The sequence below is a fragment of the Macaca mulatta genome, chromosome 1, assembly GCF_049350105.2.
Source record: "Macaca mulatta isolate MMU2019108-1 chromosome 1, T2T-MMU8v2.0, whole genome shotgun sequence".
NCBI lineage: Eukaryota > Metazoa > Chordata > Mammalia > Primates > Cercopithecidae > Macaca > Macaca mulatta.
The window spans coordinates 122,363,125-122,386,733 of record NC_133406.1 but is presented as its reverse complement, the minus strand read 5'-3'; the positions used below and the strand labels follow the sequence as shown (position 1 = coordinate 122,386,733).

Genomic DNA, 23,609 nt, shown 5'->3' with positions numbered 1-23,609 from the left:
AACAAAGCTAAAAGGAAAATATGAACTCAAAATAGTTTCTGGGTTTCCTACAGGATATTTCCCAAATATCCTATATAGAATATTTTCTTATTCCAAATAAACAAACTTTTCTATTATTTTATGGGTAAACATAATAATCATGGATAAATAATAATACAAAATATGTCAAAATGGCAGAAAAAAGTAGCCACTAGAGTGCTCTAAAGGCAGAAATACTAATTAGTTTCTCAATGGGTTGCAACCGACTGAGGTTGGACACTGTTCTCACAAAGCTAATATAAGCCAATTATTTTCCAGTTAATAAATTACCATCCACCTGTAGAGCCAACAGCTGAATGACAAAAAATTTTTAAACTATATCATTCTTAAAAGACTAATAACCAACCCATCTGTGTAAAATCATAGCCCAGGAAAAATTCTGTCTTTGGAATTAACACAGGCTTTCCCAGATCTTATACAACTGACCCATCCTAGATTTAGTTAAGATCCTTGTTGTATCCTCTTATTGACCCTGTACAGTAATTTAAACAATTATTCATATAACTAATTAGTTTAACATTTTTCTCCTCTGCAAGACCCTAAGCTCCATGCAGGAGGGTGCTGTATCTGTCTTGCTTGTCACTTTATTACTAGTAGTATCCAGCACAACATTTGGCACATTAGTAAAAGCCTATTAAGTATTTAATAATGAACAAGATAATGATTTTGTTGAGAAAAATGACATAAGGGTCACAGGCAATTGAATCTTAAGTCAGTCAAGTAATACTAATAAAAAAGGAAATAAAATATTCCTGTAAAATAACTTGAAGAGTTTCAAAAGCAGTATTTTTGAAAAAGAATATCTAGGTTGATTCCTAATTTTGGTAAGTAAACTAATGTCTACCTTATGATACACCCAAATCAGAATCACAACTGGATGACAGACCTGGATTAGAAAACACATCTAATTTTTCACATGTTAAAAACAATTATTTTGAAGAGACACTGAGATGGCAAGGCAGTGTTACGAAAGGAGTGACATAAAACTATTGCCAATCCATGTGACCTTTAGTTTTGTTACTGATGGAAGAACTGAAGGCTTTCAAAAAGATATTTACTAACTAAAAACCTACTTACTTTTACATTTGTTCAACCTAAGTAATTAACATAATCAACAGAAGCCAGACTCAATATGTGAAAATAAAAGCCTGATTCAGAGATATCAAGAGAAAGAAATTTTTTAAACTACAACCTACAATCTCAAATACAGCTGAGCATGCAAACAGATGACTATATAGCTTAGTTATATCATAAACTCCTCAACAAACAGCCATCAAAAACTTTTTGGTCTCAGGACCAAAATATATCTATATAAAACACAGACATTTTTATGTTTTTATAAATTATTGAGGACCTTAAACATCTTTTGTTTGTGTCATTTATATCTACCAGTTCTCACATTAGAAATAAAAAGAGAAATTTTAAAAATATTCATTAATTTAAAAACAATGAAAAACCTATTTTGTGAACATAACTTTTTTTAAAAAGTTGTATTTAGAGAAAAGAGTTGTATTTTTTAACTTGCAAATCTCTTTAATTTCTGCTAGATTCTCATATGTGCGTTTGCATTTAAATTACTGCAATATCACACACTGAGTGGCCTCCAGAAAACTCCATTGAACACTGCGAGAGAATGTGAATGAAAAAGAAAAATACGCCTCAGTAACATTATGATTTTTTCTTTTCTTTTTGTTTTTTTGAGACAAGGTCTCTCTCTTTCGCCCAGGCAGGAGTACAGTGGTGTGATCACAGCTCACTGCAACCTCCACCACCTCCTAGGCTCCTCAGCCTCCTGCGTAGATGGGAACAGAGGCATGCGCCACCATGTCTGGCCATTTTTTTTTTTCTTAAGAGACAGGGTTTCATGAACTGGACTCAAGCAATCTAACCTCCTTGGCCTCCCAATGTGCTGGAATTACAGGCATGAGCCACCACGCCTGGCCACATTATAAAAATAGTTTTTCAGGTTCCCTGGATCACACTTTTGAGAAGAAAACAGAGTAGCAGGTTCCTCCCTGGACCATACTTTTGAGAATTGGTTATCACTGTTAAAACAAAATAGCAACAGACCAATTAGCTTAGGGTTGTTTCTATACCAGGAACCCTTACATAACCATATCACAACTTAACTTAGAAGAATCCCTTGTAACTGATTAATTTTAGAAACAAACAAACAAAAAGCAACTAAACTGAGTTTCAGCCAATCACAAATGGCAAACTAGCTGGATCATACCCAAATAAGGCAAATGCCTAGCTGTAGCCAATCAAGTAATTTCTCTACTTTGCTTCTGCAATCAGCCTATAAAAGTCTGCTGCTCATGCTGCTATAGTGAAGTTCTCTGAACTGCTTCTGGTTTTGAGTGCTGTCTGATTCATGAATACTACTATGCTCAAATAAACTCCATTAAGTTTATTTTTTTCTCAAGTTTTTAACATCACTCTGAAGTAGTCTGCTTTACAGATACAAGAGAAGACCTCATCTTCAATCATCACAGACACTGGGCACATAAATGGGAAATCAGAAAAATCTTTTGGTCAGACATAGCTCCTTACTCAAGCAAATAGCTTTGGGAGCCATAGGTTATGCTCTTCTCCAAGCCTGCAACTATGTGTTGACTTCACACACACAACCTGACTGCAGTTCTGAACTTCTGTCTCAATACCTCTGACATCTCAAGGTAGTGTGGCTCATTCATGGACTTCCAGAAGATGGGGAGTACTTTATCTCTGTGTACTTGCAACTAGAATATTTTCTTGTAGAATAAGTGTTCATTGTTTCCTAAACAAAATGGAAAAAGTCAACTGTGTTACAAATGTGACTCTCAAGATCAAGGTCCTCTACCAATACAAAGGATAATGCTTTACATGCTATAGGATTCCTTTCCAGAAAGTGTGGGATCAGTGAATATAAATGTATTTTAATACTGGCTTAAACTAAGTTACTAAGTAAAACTAATCAACTCACTTAGAAAAACAACAACAACAACAACAACAACAAAACCAGCAACCAGCCCAAAGATAAACTTAAAACTTCCAGATATCTGTACCATTTCATGGAAAAATGAGTTAGGTATGTACTAAGTTTGTGTGTATTTGTGTGTGTGTGTGTGAGCGAGAGAGAGAGAAAGAGAAAATGGACAGAAGAGAACAGGTTGACTGATTTGAGAAAGGTGATAATTATGTGGTTCTTTGTATGTGAATATAAAAAGTCTCTAGTCCTTTTCCAACTGCTCTAACATTGGCTTGTGTAAGTGGGTTGAAGGTGAGTAGAGAAGGGAGATATGCTACAGAGGCAACGTTGAAGGATCTTCCTTAAGTAGCTGTAACTGTGGGCAAGCCACTCCGTGGGATCAATTTACTTCATGTAACATAAAGGTGTCACACTAGGTCAGTGATTTAGGGCCCAAAAGGATCATCTAAGACACTTTAGAAAGAAGATTTCTGAGTCCTTTCCATGGAGGACAGGAAGTTTGATATAGGAAGTTTGGTGTGGGGCACAGATTTTTAACAAGCACTCTTAGTGATTCTAATGCTGATAGACTGTGGACCCCATTTTGGAAAACTATTAACAAATGATCATCAAAATTCCTTCTAACTATAAAGTACTGGTGAGAGATCACAGACCAGTGATTTTCAAAGTGTAGTCTGTAGACTCCTAAAGAGATCCTGACGTGCCTTTAGGAGGTTGTAAGATCAAAACTATTTTTGCAATAACATTGTTAGAGTTTTTCAATGCATGAACATTTACATTGATAGTGCAAAAGCAACTGATGGGTAAAAACAGCTGGTAATAGCCTTACCACAAATCAAGGCAGTGGCACCAATAAACAAAAAAGGCCAGCTGCATTTAAGAATGCCTTCGAAGGAGGAGTAAAGATTATTAATTTTATTAAATCAGTTCTTGAGACCTCATCTTTTTAAATTAATGCAAGACAAAATGTGAAGAACACATAAAGCACTTTTGCATATTGAAGTGTGAGGCTGCCTTGAAGAAAGTTGCTATGTGATTGAGTTGTGAGCTGGACTAGTTGCTTTTTTTCATGCAGCACCATTTTTACTTGAAAGAATGACTGGCAAACTATAGTTATTCAACATGAACATTTGGCAGGTTTTCTCCCAAAAATGAATAAAGTGACCCTGACATTTCAAGAAAAATAACCAACAGTATTTGTTGCCAATGATAAAACTCGAGCTTTAAAGCTTTAAATATATATATATTTGAAACATTTTTATTGTCATCAGAAGCTTGGCAGTTCCTAATATTAAATACTTTTCTGATGAGATTGGTGATACTGTAAAATTAATACTAACAAATATAATTTTTTGATACTGTGTAATGAAATGTGTCAATATTTGGAGCTCTGAATAATTCAATGAATCGATACTTTCCAAAAAGCTAATGTATCATGTTATAAAGCCATGCTATACATTCCTATTATAAAATCTGTTCAAAGTACAGAACAACACATTTTAATATAATAGAATTCAAAAATTCATGGATACAGTTTGAGATTCTGCATTACAATTATATTTTAAAACACTACTGTTTATCAAATTCTGGTATGGTATCAAAGAATATTCCAATTATTTTAAAAGGCTATTAAAATACTCCTCTATTTTCCAATTATAATCTCAGTGAGGTCAGATTTTCTTCATATACATTAGTCAAAACAACTTATTGCAGCAGTTTGAATGCTGATATAAGAATCCGGCTGTCTTCGATTAAGTCAAACATTAAACAATTTGCAAGACTAAAAAAAAAAATCACTATCTTTCTCATTAAAAAACAGTTATTTTAAAATAAATAAATAATTTCTCATGTGATAAATATTGATAGATATAACCCATAAAAACAAAAGCTCTCTGGGGTCTTCAACAATTTCTGAGTGCAAAAGAGACTCGATACTAAAGAATCCCAGATCCCAGTAATGTGAGGAGACCAGGCACCGCATTTAGTGAAAAATGTCCATCAGATGAATCTTAAACATATGGCCAAGTTTAGAAACCACTGAAAGTATCATTTGACTGTGACTACTTCACTTGGAAAAGCTGTTCCTTGGTGCCCCCTAGTGGCTTATATGCTTTTGTTGTTTAAATTAAAATCAGAATAAAGGAAGACCTAGGATTGAGGAGACACAAAATACTAATTCTGTAAGGGACTCGAGAGATCATGTAGTCCAACTCCCACTTTATCAGTGGAGACAGAGAGCATGGAGACATCATTATAATACAGCGTGAAAAATGCTATGCTATGCTTTGGGTGAGAACAGGGTAGGAAAAAAAGCATACAGGAGGTGGCATCTACTCCAGACTTTGGAGGTAGGTCTCCAGAGGCAATTGCTTTTGAAATCTGGATAGAAATTGAAGGATGAGAGTAGCCCATTCAAAAGGAATGGCAAGTACCAAAGTTCAAAGATAAAACAAGCCATGATTTGCTCAGTACAACAGTGAACAATTTTAAGAGCTTGACAAGTACCAGGTTCTGTGCTAAAGCTCATTACATTACCTCATTTAATGCTCACAAAAACCCTATGAGGTGCTAACCCTCAATCAACCCTATAAGGTAATGGATAGTAGATATTTATAGTTTTTTTTTTTTTTAATTTTCTTTAGACTTTTTTAAAAGCAGCTAGCTTTACAAAGACTGGATCTTTAGGAAAGCTTACCCAAAAGTACAAAGCTGCTTCTATGTTTTTAAAAGGATTTATTCAAAATTGCTTTGGAAGACATATGGAAGAAATGGAATGGTTTGGATGTCTTATAAGGTCCTTGGGATAAGTCAGGGAGAAATAAAGCTCTTTTAAATTTAATTAAACTGTAGATTATGCTTTAATTATAAACATAGTAGAGCTAAATAAAAGCTTTATAACTCCCTTTCCCTTTTCCTAATTTCTCCTTTTAGAAAATAAACCTGTATTATGGAGGCACTACAATTATAGTAGACAGGGTAGGAGCTCTGAAATCAGACATGTATCTGAACACTGGTTTCACCACATATTAACTGTGGCCACTGATAGTTTTCTTAACTTTTGAGTTTTTGCACCTCCGAAGTGAGGACGATCTCTTCCTCACTGATTGTCATGAAAAATACATTGGAATACATTATGTATACACGTAGCTCATGCATCAGATGTAAGGTCCCTTTCCTGCTTCTGATGTCCTTATGTATCTAACAGTCCTGAAGGGTTGTCTTACTTTCTTTGATGCTGCTTCTGCAGAGCTGCCTCTGATAATTGTCCCTGAAGGATCAGTTTTCTTTGCTTGTCAATATCTCCTTCCATTCGAGCAAAAGCATGAGAGCCAATGAAAGAGAGATCAACTCCCAAGCCTTCATCCTCCTCTTCTTGGTTATCTGTAACAAAAATGCTACTATCAACAGAGAGCTTATGCTAAAACTAGACAGTAAATGAAACAGATTGTGAATGCTGTAGTAAGGATGACAGTGAGGTAACTCAAAAAACTGGGGTCAAGGTTATTTTTGAGAATGAAACTGTAATCAGATTTAGGCATCTGTAAAACTGAAATAATGAAAGAAACTGCCTGTCCATGTGTGACAAAGGTTTAGCAATATGTGAGATCCAATCAGGGTGACCTGGGTGTAACCCTAGGAAGAAAAGAGTAGAATGTAATCACACACAAAAAGACGGAAGTAACTAGATTGTATCTGGGTTTAACGATGGCTCATTGCACAGCATCTGACAAAAAAGAAGTATAAAAAACAAGCATTTAGGAAGGTTTATATGGCACTGTTGAAAGAGGAAGCATTTGATTGCATAAACCTCAGCTGTTCTGTGAGGTAACATCCCAAGATGGATGTACCAGGATCACAGAGTATGATCCACATTCCTTAAGAAATATTTCAGTTATAATTTAGCATCCTGGTTTTCTACACTGTCATACAAACCTAGTTATTTTGATCCATAAGAGTTACAGTTCTCACTACAAATTAATAAATTAACTTTCTAATCTGTCCACACAACCACTGTGAATTGGATGAGTAGAAATCAGTCTCTTGGGAACAGATTATCTCTTAGTGTGGTATTCACTGCCTTGGTAGATGTTACGCAAAAACAAAACAAAACAAAACAAACCTTGTACCATGGGGGACATTCCCAAGGCAATGACAGCACTTGAATTCCAACCTGGTAGACAATCAGCTGGAGTTTCCCCACGTCTACTTCACTGCTCCTCAAACTGACAGGCCAATAGATTGGAAAGGCCCGCTTTCATTAAAAACACCCTTCAAGTAAAGCTTGGTTACACATATTTTAACAGATTTAACATTCTACTTGAAAATAAGAATGCTAAGGTGTACATCTATCACAAAAAGTATTTTCTGAAATATGAATGCAAATCAAACACTCTGGGAATGGTGGATAGAAGAGAATCTTTTAGCAAATCAATGAGTCTTATCTACTGTCCAGCACTCAAAGTGGTTTTGCTGTTCACCACTCATTATCACACTAAATGCATTTTATGAAAGAAAAATTTTACGGTAGTCACAGGCATGAGGATTTCAAAACAACTCTTTGCATTATTTCAAGGATATACTATACTGGACGCTCACCCAAAGTGCATGGGCACCCCTTCAGCAAAGCTTGGTTTCCAGATATTTCTCATTTTCTGATGCTAGACCACTTATAATTCTCTCCACTTGATGAAAGTCTATGTACTTGTGATAAAATCTTGAGTCGCTTCCTACCAATTTTGGCTTGGTGCTCATTTTTAAAAGAAATATTCACCCTAGGAATTTCATAGTAATTCCCTAAACTGCTGGATTACACGATTCAGTCCCAGCACTGAAGCGTGTGAGGCATATCTCCACAGAAGGGACTTAAGACCTTAAACATGTACACACGACCATCACTACAAGATGTCACGCAGAGTAGATTCAGAAGGTCCCCATCCTAACACATTCTACCTACTGCTCCAACCTACGACAGTACATAACCCGAAGAAACAAAATGAATGGTTATAATATTCTTGTCTTAGTATTTAATGTTAGGTATGATTTTTAGAGGATACTGAAAGCTGTTCAAAATGTTAGACAATAACGTACTTCACTATCTCAGCAGTGTCCTGCATGAAACTATAACCTCCATCAGGGTGAGAATGTTGTTATAGCCACCTCTTAATCTCCACTGTCTAACACAGACTTGACATCCATCCACCCACCCACCCACCCATCCATCCATCCATCCATCCATCCATCCATCCATCCATCCATCCATCCATCCATCCATCCATCCATCCATCCATCCATCCATCTAAATTGTATTTGTAATTTCAAGAATAGAACTCAAAAACTTCTACTCTGGTCTTGATAGTAGTGTCATGGTAACAGAGAGCTTTCCAAAGGTCAAGCTGAATCTCTTACTTCTTTGGTGATTGGTGCCTTATCTTTGCTCCTTAAGGGGGAGATTTAAAAAGTTAGAGCTCTAGAGCTCACCTTCTGGAGCGCCAGGTTTCTCGCTTATTCTAATCTGTCGTTCGGGTACCACAGGCTCCCCTTCTGCATTTCCAATATCTGCAGGTAGGTACGGCAATGATCGATTCTCCTCTTTTAATGACCTTGGGAAGTACAGAGGTAGCAGCTTTTGGTAAGTAGCCTGTGTCAGAAAAGCAAGACATTCTGTGAAAAATAGCACAAAACACAGAAGACCTCAGCAGTACTTAGCTGAGCTGTTCATACACTGTGAAGACAACCTCCATCAAGAATAAAGACTTTACGACTTCTGAGCTCAGACTAGATACTGTCCGGAACCCTCAATCAGCTTTTGTGTTAAAGATAAGGATATTGTTATCTAGTCAAGTTAAATGTGATGCCTGCCCATCCTAACAATTTCAGGTCACTGAACCTGGAATGCATAAGTCCTGCCACTCCTGTCCCTATCCGTACCTTCACTTCCTGACGATACCAGTCTCAAGATTTGGCTCAGATGCTAGCTACTTCCTTAACCCTCATTGTGCCATCAGGGTCCATTCAACCAGGTTTAGCTTCTGAGTTGTTTGTGAAGGATTTCTCTTTCATGATATTTATTCTTTCTTAAAAATTTTTTCAAAGAACAAAGATGTACTTAAAAAAAAAACAATAAAACTCATCTTATCTTGTAATTCCCATATTGATTGGTCCACTGGACTAATAAATCTGCAATACATTAAAGGCATGTATGCTCTTATTTGTCCTACATCTTGAAGCATTTTGCTTTTTCATCTTCCTAGGAATCGTTTTCTCATTACCTAGAATTACTCATCAATTATTACAAACTATACTAAAAAAGACAAACAAAATAAAAAGAAAAAAATTATGGAATCACCTAGGACAATGAACTCATTCAAGAAATCATTATCTTTCAGTTTCATATTGTGTTGCCCGTAGCAAAAAACTGAGATAGAATTCACATACTATAAAATTCACCCTTTTAAAGTATACAAGTATACAATTCAGTGTTTGTTTTTGTTTTCTTTTTTGAGATGAGTGTTGCTATGCTGCCCAGGTTGTTCTCAAACTCCTGGGCTCAAGTATTTTTCCCATCTCAACTTCCCAAGTAGCTGGGATTACAGGTGTACACCACCAAACCCAGTTTCAGTGATTTTTTCATACACAATATTCACAAAGGAGGTACAATCACCACCACTATTTAATTCCAGAACATTTTGATCACTCTAAAACCCATCAGCAATCATTCACCATTCCTTCCTCTCCCACCCCTGGCAATTACTAATCTTCTTTCTGTCACTATGCATTTGCCTATTTTTGGACATTTCATAAAAATAGAATACAGGGCCTGGCACGGTGGCTCACACCTGTAATCCCAGCATTCTGGGAGGCCGAAGCAGGGGGATCACCAGGTCAGATCGATATCTACCTGACCAATATGGTGAGACCCCATCTCTACTAAAATACAAAAAAATTAGCCGGGCATGGTGGCACACGCCTGTAGTTCCAGCTACTCGAGAGGCTGAGGCAGGGCAATCACTGGAACTCAGGAGGTGGAGGTTGCAGTGAGCCAAGATTGCACCATTGCACTCCAGCCTAGTGACAGGGTAAGACTCTGTCTCAAAAAATAAAATAAAATAAAATAAAATAAAAAAGGCCAGGCTCGGTGGCTCACGCCTGTAATCCCAGCACTTTGGGAGGCTGAGGCGGACAGATCATGAAGTAAGGAGATGGAGACCATCCTGGCTAACACAGTGAAATCCCATCTCTACTAAACATACAAAAAACTAGCCAGGTGTGGTGGCATGCGCCTATAGTCCCAGCTACTTGGGAGGCTGAGGCAGGAGAATCACTTGAACCTGGGATTTGGAGGTTGTAGTGAGCCGAGATCGTGCCACTGCACTCCAGCCTGGGCGACAGGGCGAGACTCTGTCTCAAAAAATAAATAAATAAATAAATAAATAAAAATAAAAATGGAATACAGTATGTGGCATTTTGTGTCTGGCTTCTTTCACTTAGCATGATGTTTTCAAGGTTCACCCATGTTGTAGCATGTATCAATACTTCATTCCTTTTTTATGGCTGAATAATATTCTAACACACATGCACGCACACATACACACACCACTTTTTTTTATATCAATTCATTACTTGATGACATTTCAGTTGTTTCTATTTTTTGGCTATTATAAAGTATGCTACTACAGATATTTGTGTACAAATTTTTGTGTGGACATAAATGTTTTCAACTCTCTTCTGTATACAACTACGAGTCAAACTGCTGCATTATAGGGTAACTCTATGTTTAACTTTTTCATGAACTGCCAGACTGTTTTCCAAAGTAGCTGTGCCATTTTTACATTCCAATTAACTACCTATGAGGGTTCCAATTTCTCCACATCCTCACCAGCACTTGTTATTGTCTCCCTTCATAATTATAGCCATGTTAGTGGGTGTGAAGTGGTATCCACTGTGGTTTTTACTTGTATTTCTCTAATGGTTAATGGTGTGGAGCACTTTTGCAGTGTTTACTGGCTATCTGTATCTTTAAATAAATGTATGTTAATTACGTTTCATTTTTTTTTTTTTTCTATTTTATGATGTTTTTCACATCTTAAAAAGCTTTCTGGCCTGGGAAGACTGTCCTTGTAAGGGATAACTAATTCCTAAAGATAGTAAAAAGCACATCTTGCATATGCCAACCAACCAATCCCAAATCTACAGTTCTAATCATTTTCTTATCTAACTCTTACATACTATGCAAATATTTCTCTTGGTCTAAATAATCAAGGGCCAGGTATCAGGAATCTAGAGATTACTCCTATAGTCCAGAGTCTGCTGGAATTATCCAAACTAGCCAGTCCTAAACTATAAGTCCTGCCCTGCCTTGAACTCCTGACCTCAGGTGATCCACCTGCCTCAGCCTCCCAAAGTACTGGGATTACAGGCAAGAGCCACTGTGTATTTCCAAGGACAAAAGAAAATATGGTATTCTCATTCCGTCATTTAACAGGAAGAACTTAATCACATACTATTTTGTGATAGGAACCTGGACAATCTCATTTTACTAAAAGGATGTGTGACAGTATTCTTTCATTTTTTATGTTTGTGCAACAGTATTTACTTGATACAAAGAGGTTTGTTATGTTTAAATTCTTACTAAAATGTCTAATAAACTTGCTTTTCATTATCCCTTTATTCTTCTATAAATTATTCACAAATGACTTGAGAAAAAGATGGTAAATGTTGATTACTTTCCCAGGTATACTGAGGGCAAAGTCTGTTCCTCTAAATCTGAGTCAGGTGTCAAGTTGCCAGGGCACTGTGGTGCATGCCTTAGAGGAGCATTTGCCACACTGTAGGGTGATCTTTGTTTATCTGGTTGTCTCAGCATTAGTCTGCCAACTCCCTGAGAGCAAGAGCCATATCTCATTTGTATCCTATCCTATGAAAATGGACAAATCTCTAACCTAGACTTCACTCCTCAGCTTCAAACTGATAAGCACAATGGTTTGCTGAGCCTCTGCCCTGATGATCCACTGATCCTCTAAGACTCAACGTGTTCAGAAAATAATTTGTCTTCATCCCATCTCCAAAACTTTTCCCACTTTCTATTTGCTATCTCAATGGCGGCATCATTACCTAGTCACTCAAGCCAAAAACCTAGAAGTCATGTGTAACTCCTTTTCCCGTATGTATTTAATCAACCACCAACTCCAGTTGAATTTATTTACTAAATGTTTAAAATTTTAACACTACCAGTACCCTTGTTCAGGCCTGATCATTTCTCATGTGGAGTACTGCAAGCACCTGTTATCTCTTCTTGCCATTAGTCTTTCTCTTTCCAAACCATCCTTCACACAGCTAAAACAGAAATTAGATGACATCATTTGTTTGTGTAAAGCTCTTCTGTTTCCCATTGCGTAATTAATAAAGTCTAAATTTTACAGGATGTGACACAAGGCCTTGAATGATCTTATCCCTATCTAACTTTCATTTTTGCCACTCTCAGCCTCACATTTTATGCAACACCAATACTAAACACTCGATGCTATGTCTTATTTCCATGTCTTTGCTCAGGCTTGTAGGACTGTTGCCACTTGCCTCTCTCCCTTGGCAAATCTTATGTACCTTTTACAATTATTTCAACTTATGTATCACTTCCTATGGGAAGCATTTCCTAACCCCGTGCCAGGTTAAAGTTATGTCCTATCCTTCCCATACCTCCATTAATGCACTTATCACAATTATCTGAATGTATCTGAATTATCTATTTCCATAAAAGGATAAAGGCTCCTTGAGGAAACAACCATGCTTTTTTCACTGGTATATTCCCAGGACCTAATATAGTAAACCCGATATATGCAAACACTCAGTAAAAGATCACTGGAAGATTCTATGTATAAATAAACCAGATGAAACAAGAGATAAAGTAAATGTGCCTTTTTTACAGCAAATTCAAAGGTACATATATATTATATATGTAGCTATATATGCCTTGAATAGATACTTCACTAATAGATAGCTAATATGAATATACTAGCTCATTTTATTATCAAGAAAAACCTGATAGAGGTACTATCAGTATTTCTATTTTACTGAAGCAGAGAGGTTAACTTGCTCAATAATACAAAACTGGGAAATATTAGAAGCTGAACTAGACAAATCACTCTAAAATTAAAGTGTAATGAGATAAGAATAAACTGATTTTCTAAAATGGCTTGACATTACATTGAAATATATTAAACTGAACTACATATAACAAAACATATAAACCTCACAGTACCAGCCACAGGGCTAGGCTGTCACCTGCTCAGGCACACACCAAAGCTTTTCTGGCATAGTAGTTTCCAGTTATGCTCCCCAAACACTCAGTGCTTAGAAGGTGTTGCTTTGAGAGCTAACACAGGGGCCAAGCAAAACAACTCCACTTTGTAAGATTTCACTCACAGCGACAACAGTTTAGCTATAAAAAATATGAACAAAATGCTCCTTCTTGACTTGTTTTTAGTTTCCAATATAGTCTTTTTCAATGAATGATGGTAAGACCCACTCTCAAATACATACATAGATCATTAGGATTTGTCTGCTGGAAACTCAGTAAATATATAGCGATAAGCCAAAGGCAAATGCTTAAAGGTAGAAATAAGATTTAAATAATGTAACAATTAGCAAAATACCTCTTCAAGATCAGAGACAGCAAATACTACTTTTTCAATGGTTTCCCCATGAATCTCTAGGAATCTCCTTACAGTGCCTAAGGAAAAGAATAGAAAGATTACTTAATAAATAAAAAACTACTTATACATAAAGAAAAATCAAACTCCTCAATGTTTTATTTTTGTAATGGATCACTTCTCACTTCATTCAGGACTCTGCTTAGTAATACCCTATCAGTGAAGCCTGCTCAGACTACTTGTATAAAAACTCTTCTCTGATTTGCTTTCCTCCAGAGCAACTGTGATAGACATTTTATGAAGTTACTTGTGTATTGTTATCCTCCCTGCCCTCTCCACCTCATTCACTAGAATGAAAGCTCCATAACAGAAGACACTTTATTGTATTTCTTGCTCTACTTCCAATGCCAAGAACAATGACTGGTCGTAGAAGATGCTGACTCCAGATAATTCTCTCTTATCCAGTATATTCTTATTCCCTGGGGCCTCTCTCGGCCAGAATGATCTAGCACAAGTGTCTTTCCATTCATTCAGTTACAGTATTAGATATCCTACCCAGCCCTTCAGACCCTGAAAAAACTCCACAAAACCAAAGCTCAATTATTTTTTTCTTAATTTCTATGTTATCCTAATTCTTCTTTATCAGCTTCCTAATAACAAGACCTACTGGCCTTTTCTTCAGTTCTTAACTCATTGGATCTCTCCCTAGCTTTAATCCTTAACACACATGCCCTCACCTTTTAAAAATGTTGTCCTCCAGGGTTCTGCCTTCAATATTTTTTATTTTTTTGATATACTTATTCTCCTTGGCTCACGAATGTGCTGGATAGGTATTACCTCAAATGCTGATGGCTCCCAAATCTTTATATTCTTTTTTCTGAGGAAAAGACCCGAATTACCTGACGCCTATTGGGTATATCTGATCAGATAACTCACAGAGACCTCAAATTCAGTGTAGCCAAACCTGACCCCAACAGGTCTAAATCCTGACCACCATCTTTTTCTCAACAAGCCTGGTCCTTTTTACCTATATTCCTTATTTTGGTTACATATCAACATCCAACCAATCATCCAAGCTAGAATCCTGAATTGTCTTTGATGCTTCCTTTACCTCTTCCTCCACACTGCATTTTCAAATAGTTCCTATGGCTTTTAATTCTATTGCTAATATTTCTAACATTTATTCATTTCTTTTGGCTGCTTTCAGGTTCTCAAGGCTCACACAGACTTTGGTAACAAGCTCTTAACTGCTCTCCTTGTGTCTTTCTTCCCCAAGTCTACATACTCACTGTTGCCTGAGTTATCTTCTCATGTTACCCTCTTTACTAAACACTGGTGATGCTCTGCACTGCTTACAGGTTAAGATTCAAAAACCCTAGCATGACTCTCTATACTCCAACCCCAACTATCCACTTTTCCCCACTCAGCTCTTTAGTCCTATTTTCAATTATTCCTCCCACATCTTATGCTTTAGCCAAATCTACTTTGCTGTATTCAAAACATACCACTTACTTGATGCCCTGCCTCTGCTTGCATGCCTACCTTTGACTAGAATACCACTCATCCACCATTCTCTTCTTTTGGTGAACTCCTACTCATTTTTCAAGACCCAGCCGAGAGCCATCTCCACCCTTCCTTGTGTCCCCTCTAGAATCTTTTGAACACCCTTCATTTTAAAGAATTTCTCACATTTTATAGCTAGACTAAGCTTTTTGAAGACCAAGCATATTTTATATTAATATTACTTTAATTTGGGGCCTAGCACACCTTACAGATGTGATATACAATCATTCAAAAGTAACTTGTAACTGAATTAACAATTTATGGCTCAGTTACATATTGCCTGCTTTGTTCAACATTGTAGGTCAAGAACCTGACAAAGCAAACCCATTTGTTAAAGGATTAAACAAACACTCATAACTCTCCTCCTGTTGGATAACAAATATACTTTTCATTTTTCCCTCTATTCTGCTTTAAAGCTTCTTCAAAATGAACTTTCAAAAAAAGATTTTCAGCAGGTGTGGGGCTCATGGCTATAATCCCAGCACTTTGGAAGGTGAGGGCAAGACGATTACTTGAGCCTGAGTTCAAGACTAGTTTGGGAACACAGTGAGACCCTGTGTTTACCACATTTTTTTTTAAAATTAGCTAGGTATGGTGGCACATGCCTGTAGTCCTAGCTACCTAGGAGGCTAACAAGGGAAGATCACTTGAGCCCAGGAGGTTGAGGCTGCATTGAGCTGTGTTTGCCCCACTGCACTGCAGCCTGGGTGACACTGTATGACTCTATTTCAAAAAACAAAACAAAACAAAACAAAACATAAGGATTTTCTGTTTCCTATTTACTTTGACATCAAGTTTTAATGTTCATGCATAATAGTTTCCCAGAATATAATTATATTATTTCCTTTGGAAGATAAAATACAATACCAAATAGCAACCAAACTGAATTCTCTCAGTGGAACTCATGTAGAAAATTAACTCTGCAAAAGCAGTGAAGAAGAATGATGTCATGACTCTATGGTTTTAGTACTAAAGGTCAGACCACGCTCCTCCTTTCAGAATTTCATCTATCTCTGCAACCAATCATGATGTCCTGTGCTTAAACATCTAGTGAATACTCTATAAATTGTAAGAATGATATCTAGGACATTATAATTCTCCATCTGGAAACACCGCAAGAACAAACACCTTCATCTTATTTCTCGCCACTGTATTATTTTGTATACAGTACATAGTAGTCACTCAAATTTTTATTGGATGAATAAATAACCTGATAAATTTATTTCAATGCAGATACTTCTTCTGGGGAAAAACAAACTGCACATGAACTAAGAAAAAAAAAGCACAAGTCTTAATATATCTATCAAAAACATTACTTAGGCTTCAAATGAAATAAATTTTGATAAGAGTTTAATAAGAAAGCTTTTGATACCAAGTACTTAGAGTTATATCATTAGATCTGTTCTTGGCCCATATATGTTACTAAAGTGTACAAGTCATTTGTTTTCCAAATGCCTGATAAAATATTCAAGCAAAAGGCATTATCTTCTGTGTGTTTGAATGAGATGCTACAGTTTTGCCACTAGATTTAAGGCCTAATAAGTCAAATGTGCCCACTTTTTAAGAGTTGTACATTTCCTTTTTGCTAATCATATTTCTAGAAATTGCTTCATCAAACTCCCTTATACCCATTATCGATCTTTATCTGCTGCTACTCTCAAAGTTGACGTCTCTTATAGTACTGTATCAAGTGATTTGTCTGGGGCCACAGAGCTAGAGTTGGACTGGTAGAATTACAACTAAAAACCAGTCTTCTTAACTCCCTATTAAGAACCTTTTATACAAAATAATGCTGCCTCTTTAAAATACAATCCTTACGATTACCTTCATAAAAAATAGATATATAAAAGAAGCTATGAGATGACAGGACATAGCTGTCAGAGAATGCAGAGACCAGTCAAAAGCCTTGTCAGGAGCAATGATATCAAGGCAGGAATTTTGCTTTGGTTAGGTACCATTTAGAAGACAGGCATGTAATAACAGAGTAGTCTTCCACTGAAGCAGTTCTAACTCAAGCATAATGAATCATCTAGTATAGCAGACAGGTTACTAGACTTGGGAGTCAGAAGGTCTGGATATATGCTCCAAGTCTGCATAACTCTCACAATAGGAGAAATTTCTGAGCCTCTTTATTTGTACAACGGACACCATACTACCTAAAACACGGGGTTGTTAAGTAAAGTAAGTGGAATTTACTTGTCCTTTTTTAAAATACTTATTTCTTGAGCAAGTACCATATGTCAAGCATTCAAGATAAAAAGGTAAGATTCCTGCCCCCCAAGCTCAGTCTAGTATAATGTATATAAGCTTAATTATAAAATATACAAATTTACTATAAAATCCTTGAGTAATTAGAATATTGGTTTTTAAAATAGTTTATAATTAAATAAGACTAAGACTGAACAGAGCCTCACCCTAAACTCCAGGCTACATAATAATAATTTATACATTCAAATATCTTTGTGGTATTTGTGGATATAAGGCTTTCAGCTCTTCAACTTTAAATTCTAGAGATAACAGAGGGTCTTAAAGATCATTTAGTATCATTTGTCTTTGAAATGAGAAGTGTTTTCTATAATAGCTGCAACAAATGGTCATGTAACCTCTGCATGAATGTTCCTAGTGACAAGAAGATTGCTAAAATACTTTTCTGTTACAGTTAGTACTACCAAAAACATTTTCTTCCTTATAACTTGGTCTTAGACCTTGCCTTGTAATGTTGGAGTTCTTATCTATAATCCTGATGAGGATCTGTAAACTTCCTGAAATAACATGCAAATTCTGTATTTATGCACATTTTTCTTGGACAATGGGTTCACAGTGTTCTTTCACCAGATGCTCATTGTAGTTTATGACAACACCCGAAAGAACTGCTGCCTGAAAAATGTAGCACAGAATAAGTTCACAATGAGACTCCTTCAGATATTTGAAGATGGACATCATATTTTCTAAAAGCATGCTCTTCTTTAGAAGAAACACCACTACCGTTTCAAACTGTTTGCCCTCCTGTTTGTCAGTGTCTCATGAAATATGACACACAGAAATAAATATAAAACTTGAGATGTGGTCTAAAACTGCATATATTCAGTGAGATCATGGAAATATGACACACAGAAATAAATATAAAACTTGAGATGTGGTCTAAATCTGCATATATACAGTGAGATCATGGACTCTCTTTAGCTGAATGCCATATTTTTATGTCACATACAGACATTTGGCTCACATTGATTGAGCCCAGTCTTTGAAAACCTAAATGTAGTTTTACATTCAAACAGCATGTGTGAATGTGGCTATTTAAACTGCCAAGTGTTATACAAATATGATATCATGAAATCGGACTGCATTTATTACACTGTTAAGATTATTCTAAATTGTGATTTAACTACTCAATGCATTAGCCATACTTTCTAACTTAGCATCACTTTCAAATTCAAGAGGCTAGCTGTTCTGAACCTATACAGGTTTTGGGGGCTGCCCAACTCCAGACTCGTTCTTTGCTCAATCAAATTCTGTTAAATTAAAAAAACTAATAGGCAAGTCTTCTAACCCTTTATTCAAATGGAGAAAAATGTCAACCTAAAAAAGTAAATTGAGAGCTCTGCAGCTTGCCAATAAAAACTTCCCTCCAGGGTGCTACAATCATTTAATCAATGAATATTCTTTGGCTATAACTATTTAATGATTTAAAAAAAAAACCCTTTTTTTTTTTTTTGAGATGAGGTCTCACTACATGTTGCTCGGACTGGAGTGCAGTGGCTATTCATAGATGCAATCACAGCTCGCTGCAGCCTTAAACTTCTGGCCTCAAGTGATCCCCCTGCCTCAGCCTCCCAAGTTGCTGGAATTACAGGTGTCAGCCACCATGCCCAGAATTTTAAAAATTTTAAAGATTCAATTCATGTACAGCTTCTCCAACATTACTTACGAAGTGCTATGTGTGTTGCATCCTCTAAAGGATAACCACGTTTTGCAGAATTGATGACACAGAAGCCAACAGAAGACATTGACTGCTCTCTGCAACCACAGGGAAAACACAAAAATTGCACTACAAACATCTGTAATACATACACAATACATAACTAATTTCAAAATCTAGCTCAACTTCTCCTTTTCTCCCTCTTCAACAAATCTACTATAAAAGCTAACCCAACTGTACTACTCAAAAATTATATTAATATACAATTTAATTGCACTCTTTGGAGGACACATATTTCACATAAAAACTGAATAAAAAATGGGAAAAGGTTAAATTCTCAAGTCACTCAAATCTATCCCATTTATCCTGCTAAGTTTGAAAAGATAATTCTATTGTCAGGGTCCTCCTAAATCACCTACAATTTGACTTCCACTGCTAGGTTTTTAATCTTTAAAAACTGGGGCTTTTGTCTTTAAAAAACTGGGGCCTTTAACAATGTCTGATATGCTATGTCCAGAAAATGAGTAGACCATACTTTGCTAGTTGAAGTACGTTTCTGTAGCAGCTATAAAGGGAACTCTCAGCTGCTGTGCGATAGCGGCTCTTATACTTAGGTCCCACTGTGTGAATGATGAACCGGGCAGCTAGATTGAATCCTTTTGTCAATTTTGCTTCACCTGTTCGGCAACCTGGAAACAATGGAAACATACCTAAGTTTGGACGTGTTAGGAAAACAAAAACAAAAACAAATGAAAGCATGAAACAGAGAAAGTACTGAGAACTTTGAGAAATTTCAGTTAAAAATACAGACTGAACATAAGCATTTATCTCTGTTCCTTCTGTTGGATAATGACAGTGAAGCAGTACAACAGGTATAAGCACAGCGACAGATAAAAAGAATGAGAAAGAACATGAAGCAGATAAGCATCATCAAAATTTTGGAAGGTAGAATGTCAACTGACTAGTAACTGACTCAACAGAGCAGAGAAACCTAACTGCTTGTAGAAATGAGATAACTAATACGAGGCAAGTTGATCTGTACTAAAGAGCAGTGTTGGATACATGACAGACAGCTTTGATTCAAATCCTGAGTCTACCACGTTCCTGTCAAGACACTCTGGGCAGGGGCTTGGCCTCGTCACAACTCAATTTCCTATTTAAGAGGGATCTAGTAGTACTTACTTCACAGGATTAAACGAGTATATGCAAAGTGTGTACATGCATTAGCAATTATTGTTATTATTACTAGAGAAAGCTAAAAAGGCTCAGAAATTGGAGCCCAAGTACTTGTAAAGGCTATGCTGTGAAGTGGGATGTGGCGCTAAAAAGAGGAGGCCCGGTTAAAAGTTTGTATAAAGACAGTCAAATCTGCAACAACCCCTCCCCCAGCCAGCACAGTAAGGCTAGGTTTTTTTTTTTTTTTACCACCAGAGCAGCAGGGAAGAAGTTTATTCTCTGGAGATGCTCAACTAGAGAGTTTCTGGATTCCAGAACCCCAGGCACAGCTGAAAAGAGGGGATTTAGTTAAAGTGTTATACTTAACAGTGAAAGGTCTAGCCCTCAGCCCCCAAATGGCTTTCAAAACAGACATCTAGGCTTGCGCTCATGGAGGATTCCTTTCCAAGAAATTGAGAGGCCCAAACCTAAAGGACCTACAGATTATGATAAACGGGGAAAGTTCCCCAATAAAATAACAGGCAGGAGTCCCATTCTGTCATATGCTTCAAGACCCACCAGGCAATAACCTTTGCCCACTGTTGTGAACTGAATGCGTGGGTTCCCTCAAAATTTGTATGTTAAAACCCTACCCCCTAATGTGATGGTGTTAGGAGGTAGGGTCTTTGGGAGGTAATTAGAATTAGATAAGCTCATGAGGGCAGAGATTCAAATCATGAGATTTGAATCCTTGTAAGAGTCTCCAGAAAGTCTGCTCCCTCTCTCTGCCACATGAAAACACAATGAAAACTCAGCAGTCTGCAGCCAGGAAGACAGCCCTTAGCAGAACCTGACCATGCTGGCACCCTGATCTTGGATTTTAGTCTCCAGAAATTTCTGTTCTTCCTAAGCCACTCAGTCTATGATACTTTGTTATAGCAGCCTGAACTGACTTAGACACCCATGTGTACAAAGTTTCCCATGAACTTTTCAGTTCTTCCATCTTAAATACAGCTAACACTTAAGGACCACCAGAAAGAGAGAAAAGCCTCTAACAAAAACTAAAAGGGGAGACTAAACACATGCTCAAGAAATAGACAACACAGGGAAAGAAAACTTTAAACAAAATCAGAATGTCATAAAAACAGACTATTCAGAGAACAGGAAATGGCACTTACCTATAGCCAAGTGAAAAATATGACAGCAGAAATGAAAAGTTCAATAGAAGGGTTAAAATTAAACTTGAACAAATCCAGAAAATAAAACAAAAATAAATTGAAAATAAGAGATAACAGATGAGAAAACTGAAAAATTAAATAAGAAAATACAACATCCAACAGGATTTCTTCAGAGAGAACAGAGAATAAAGAAGGAAGGAAATTATTAATGAAATAAAACAAAAAAATTTACCAGGATGGAAAGACATGAGTTTCTAGATTCAAAGAGCCCATAAAACACCCAAACCATATGAAGGCACATCCCTGTAAAATTTAAGAGCACTAAGAAACACAGATGAGATCATAAGCTTTCCAGAAAGAAACCAGTAGCATACAATCAGGGATAAGAACAGCATGAGACTTCTTAACAGCACTAATCAAAGTAGAAAACAAAGGAGTAGTGCCTTCAAATTTCTAGAAAATGATTTCCAAACTAGAATTCTATTTCTAAGCAAATTACCAACTAAGTACGAAGGTGGAAGTAAAATCTCAGTAGTTTTGCCATATTGTATCCTTCTTTAAAATCTCCTGGTAGATTTACTCACAAAAATGAGAGATCCAGGCCAGATGCGGTGGCTCACGCATGTAATCCCAGCACTTTGGGAGGCCGAGGCAGGTGGATCACAAGGTCAGGAGATGGAGACCATCCTGGCTAACACGGTGAAACCCCATCTCTACTAAAAATACAAAAAGTTAGCTGGGCGTGGTGGCGGGCGCCTGTAGTCCCAGCTACTCGGGAGGCTGAGGCAGGAGAATGGCGTGAACCCAGGAGGCGGAGCTTGCCGAGATCGTGCCACTGCACTCCAGCCTGGGCAACAGAGCAAGACTCCATCAAAAATAAAATAAAATAAAATAAAATAAGAGATCTAATCTATCAAACAGAAAAAAGGATTTCCCAGGATGATGTTAAAAAAAAGTTCCAGAACAGACACTGCGCAGCAGGCATAGAGAACAGTCTAGAGAGGAAAGGGAGGATGGAGGGTTCCAGGAGGGACCTTGGCAAGAAAAAAATGGAAGGATCAAACTGTTGTCTTCACTCCAATTAAGAGAGCCATCTTCGTATGAGTAATGGCCCACTAACAGGTCTAACACGATACAACATTAAGTAGACAACACAACATCACCTATGTAATATTTTAGGCAAAACTTGACTCCATTAGACATAATGTCAAGTTTATAGGAAATACAAACTAAATGGCACTTCAAGTAAATCAGACAAATCTAGAAGGAGGAATACTGTTAAAAATAATTGGCCTTGTTCAGTCAACAAGTCAGTGTCATAGACAGGAGACCGTACTGGATTACAAAATACCACACACACAGAGACAAATTAATAAACATAACAAAAAAGATGCAATGTGTGGTCCTGCATTGGATGCTGGTTTGGATAAAATAGCTGCTACAAAGGACATTTTTGGATCAGCTGGAAATTTTAAATATGGTTTGGGTAGTGGATGTAATTTCTGAAATTAAAAGGTGGAATTCATTTGCTGAAGAAGGCAAATTGCAGAATACGTACATGATTACCTTATTTTGAGAATAGCATACACATAATTACTTTATTTTGGTATGAAAAGATATAAGAGTGTATGTATACATCCACACCCACATACAGGTTCAAACAACAAACAAACCTCACATAGGTTTAGTTTCATAAAATTTCTAAATTCACAAAGTGAATATAAGACTGATTTTTTTTTTTCAGGGGGGAAATTTGGGCACAATAAGCCAACTCTGCCTATTCTGATTTTAGTATTGATGCTTAGATACTAACTGAACTGACATACAGTTTTATGTATCTTCTTATCAAGGATTCTAGGTACCCACTATGATTATCATTCTCCCTCTTCAATATGATCCTTTTTCAAGTATTTGAGAATAAGTACTGTTTCCCCCAAATATTCTCTTCTCTATGCTAATCCTAGCTCTTTAAATAATGTGGTTTCCACAATGTTAGTAATTTTCTGTTAAGTGTACTCCAATTTATTACTCCTAAAAAGTAGTAATAAAAGACACACAGTTCTTGTCCATACGGAGTTTACAGTTTAATGGGGATACAGTTATCACAAGACAATTTACAAGATTACAACTGTGATAAG

The 23,609-nt window shown here is 36.7% G+C and overlaps 1 protein-coding gene across 5 annotated transcripts in view; it reads right to left on the bottom strand.

Annotated features, from left to right (window-relative positions):
• The window catches only part of GDAP2 (ganglioside induced differentiation associated protein 2), a 59,767-nt gene that overhangs the window by 23,716 nt on the left and 12,442 nt on the right, over positions 1–23,609 (bottom strand). For all 5 annotated transcript variants that reach the window (XM_077987406.1, XM_015149099.3, XM_077987412.1 and 2 more), the window contains 5 exons: positions 19,674–19,827; positions 19,148–19,236; positions 13,660–13,736; positions 8,489–8,648; positions 6,235–6,391 (listed from right to left, as the gene is read on the bottom strand). In XM_077987406.1, the coding sequence (XP_077843532.1) occupies positions 6,235–6,391; positions 8,489–8,648; positions 13,660–13,736; positions 19,148–19,236; positions 19,674–19,827 (637 nt within the window). The remainder of the gene's footprint in view (positions 1–6,234; positions 6,392–8,488; positions 8,649–13,659; positions 13,737–19,147; positions 19,237–19,673; positions 19,828–23,609) is intronic.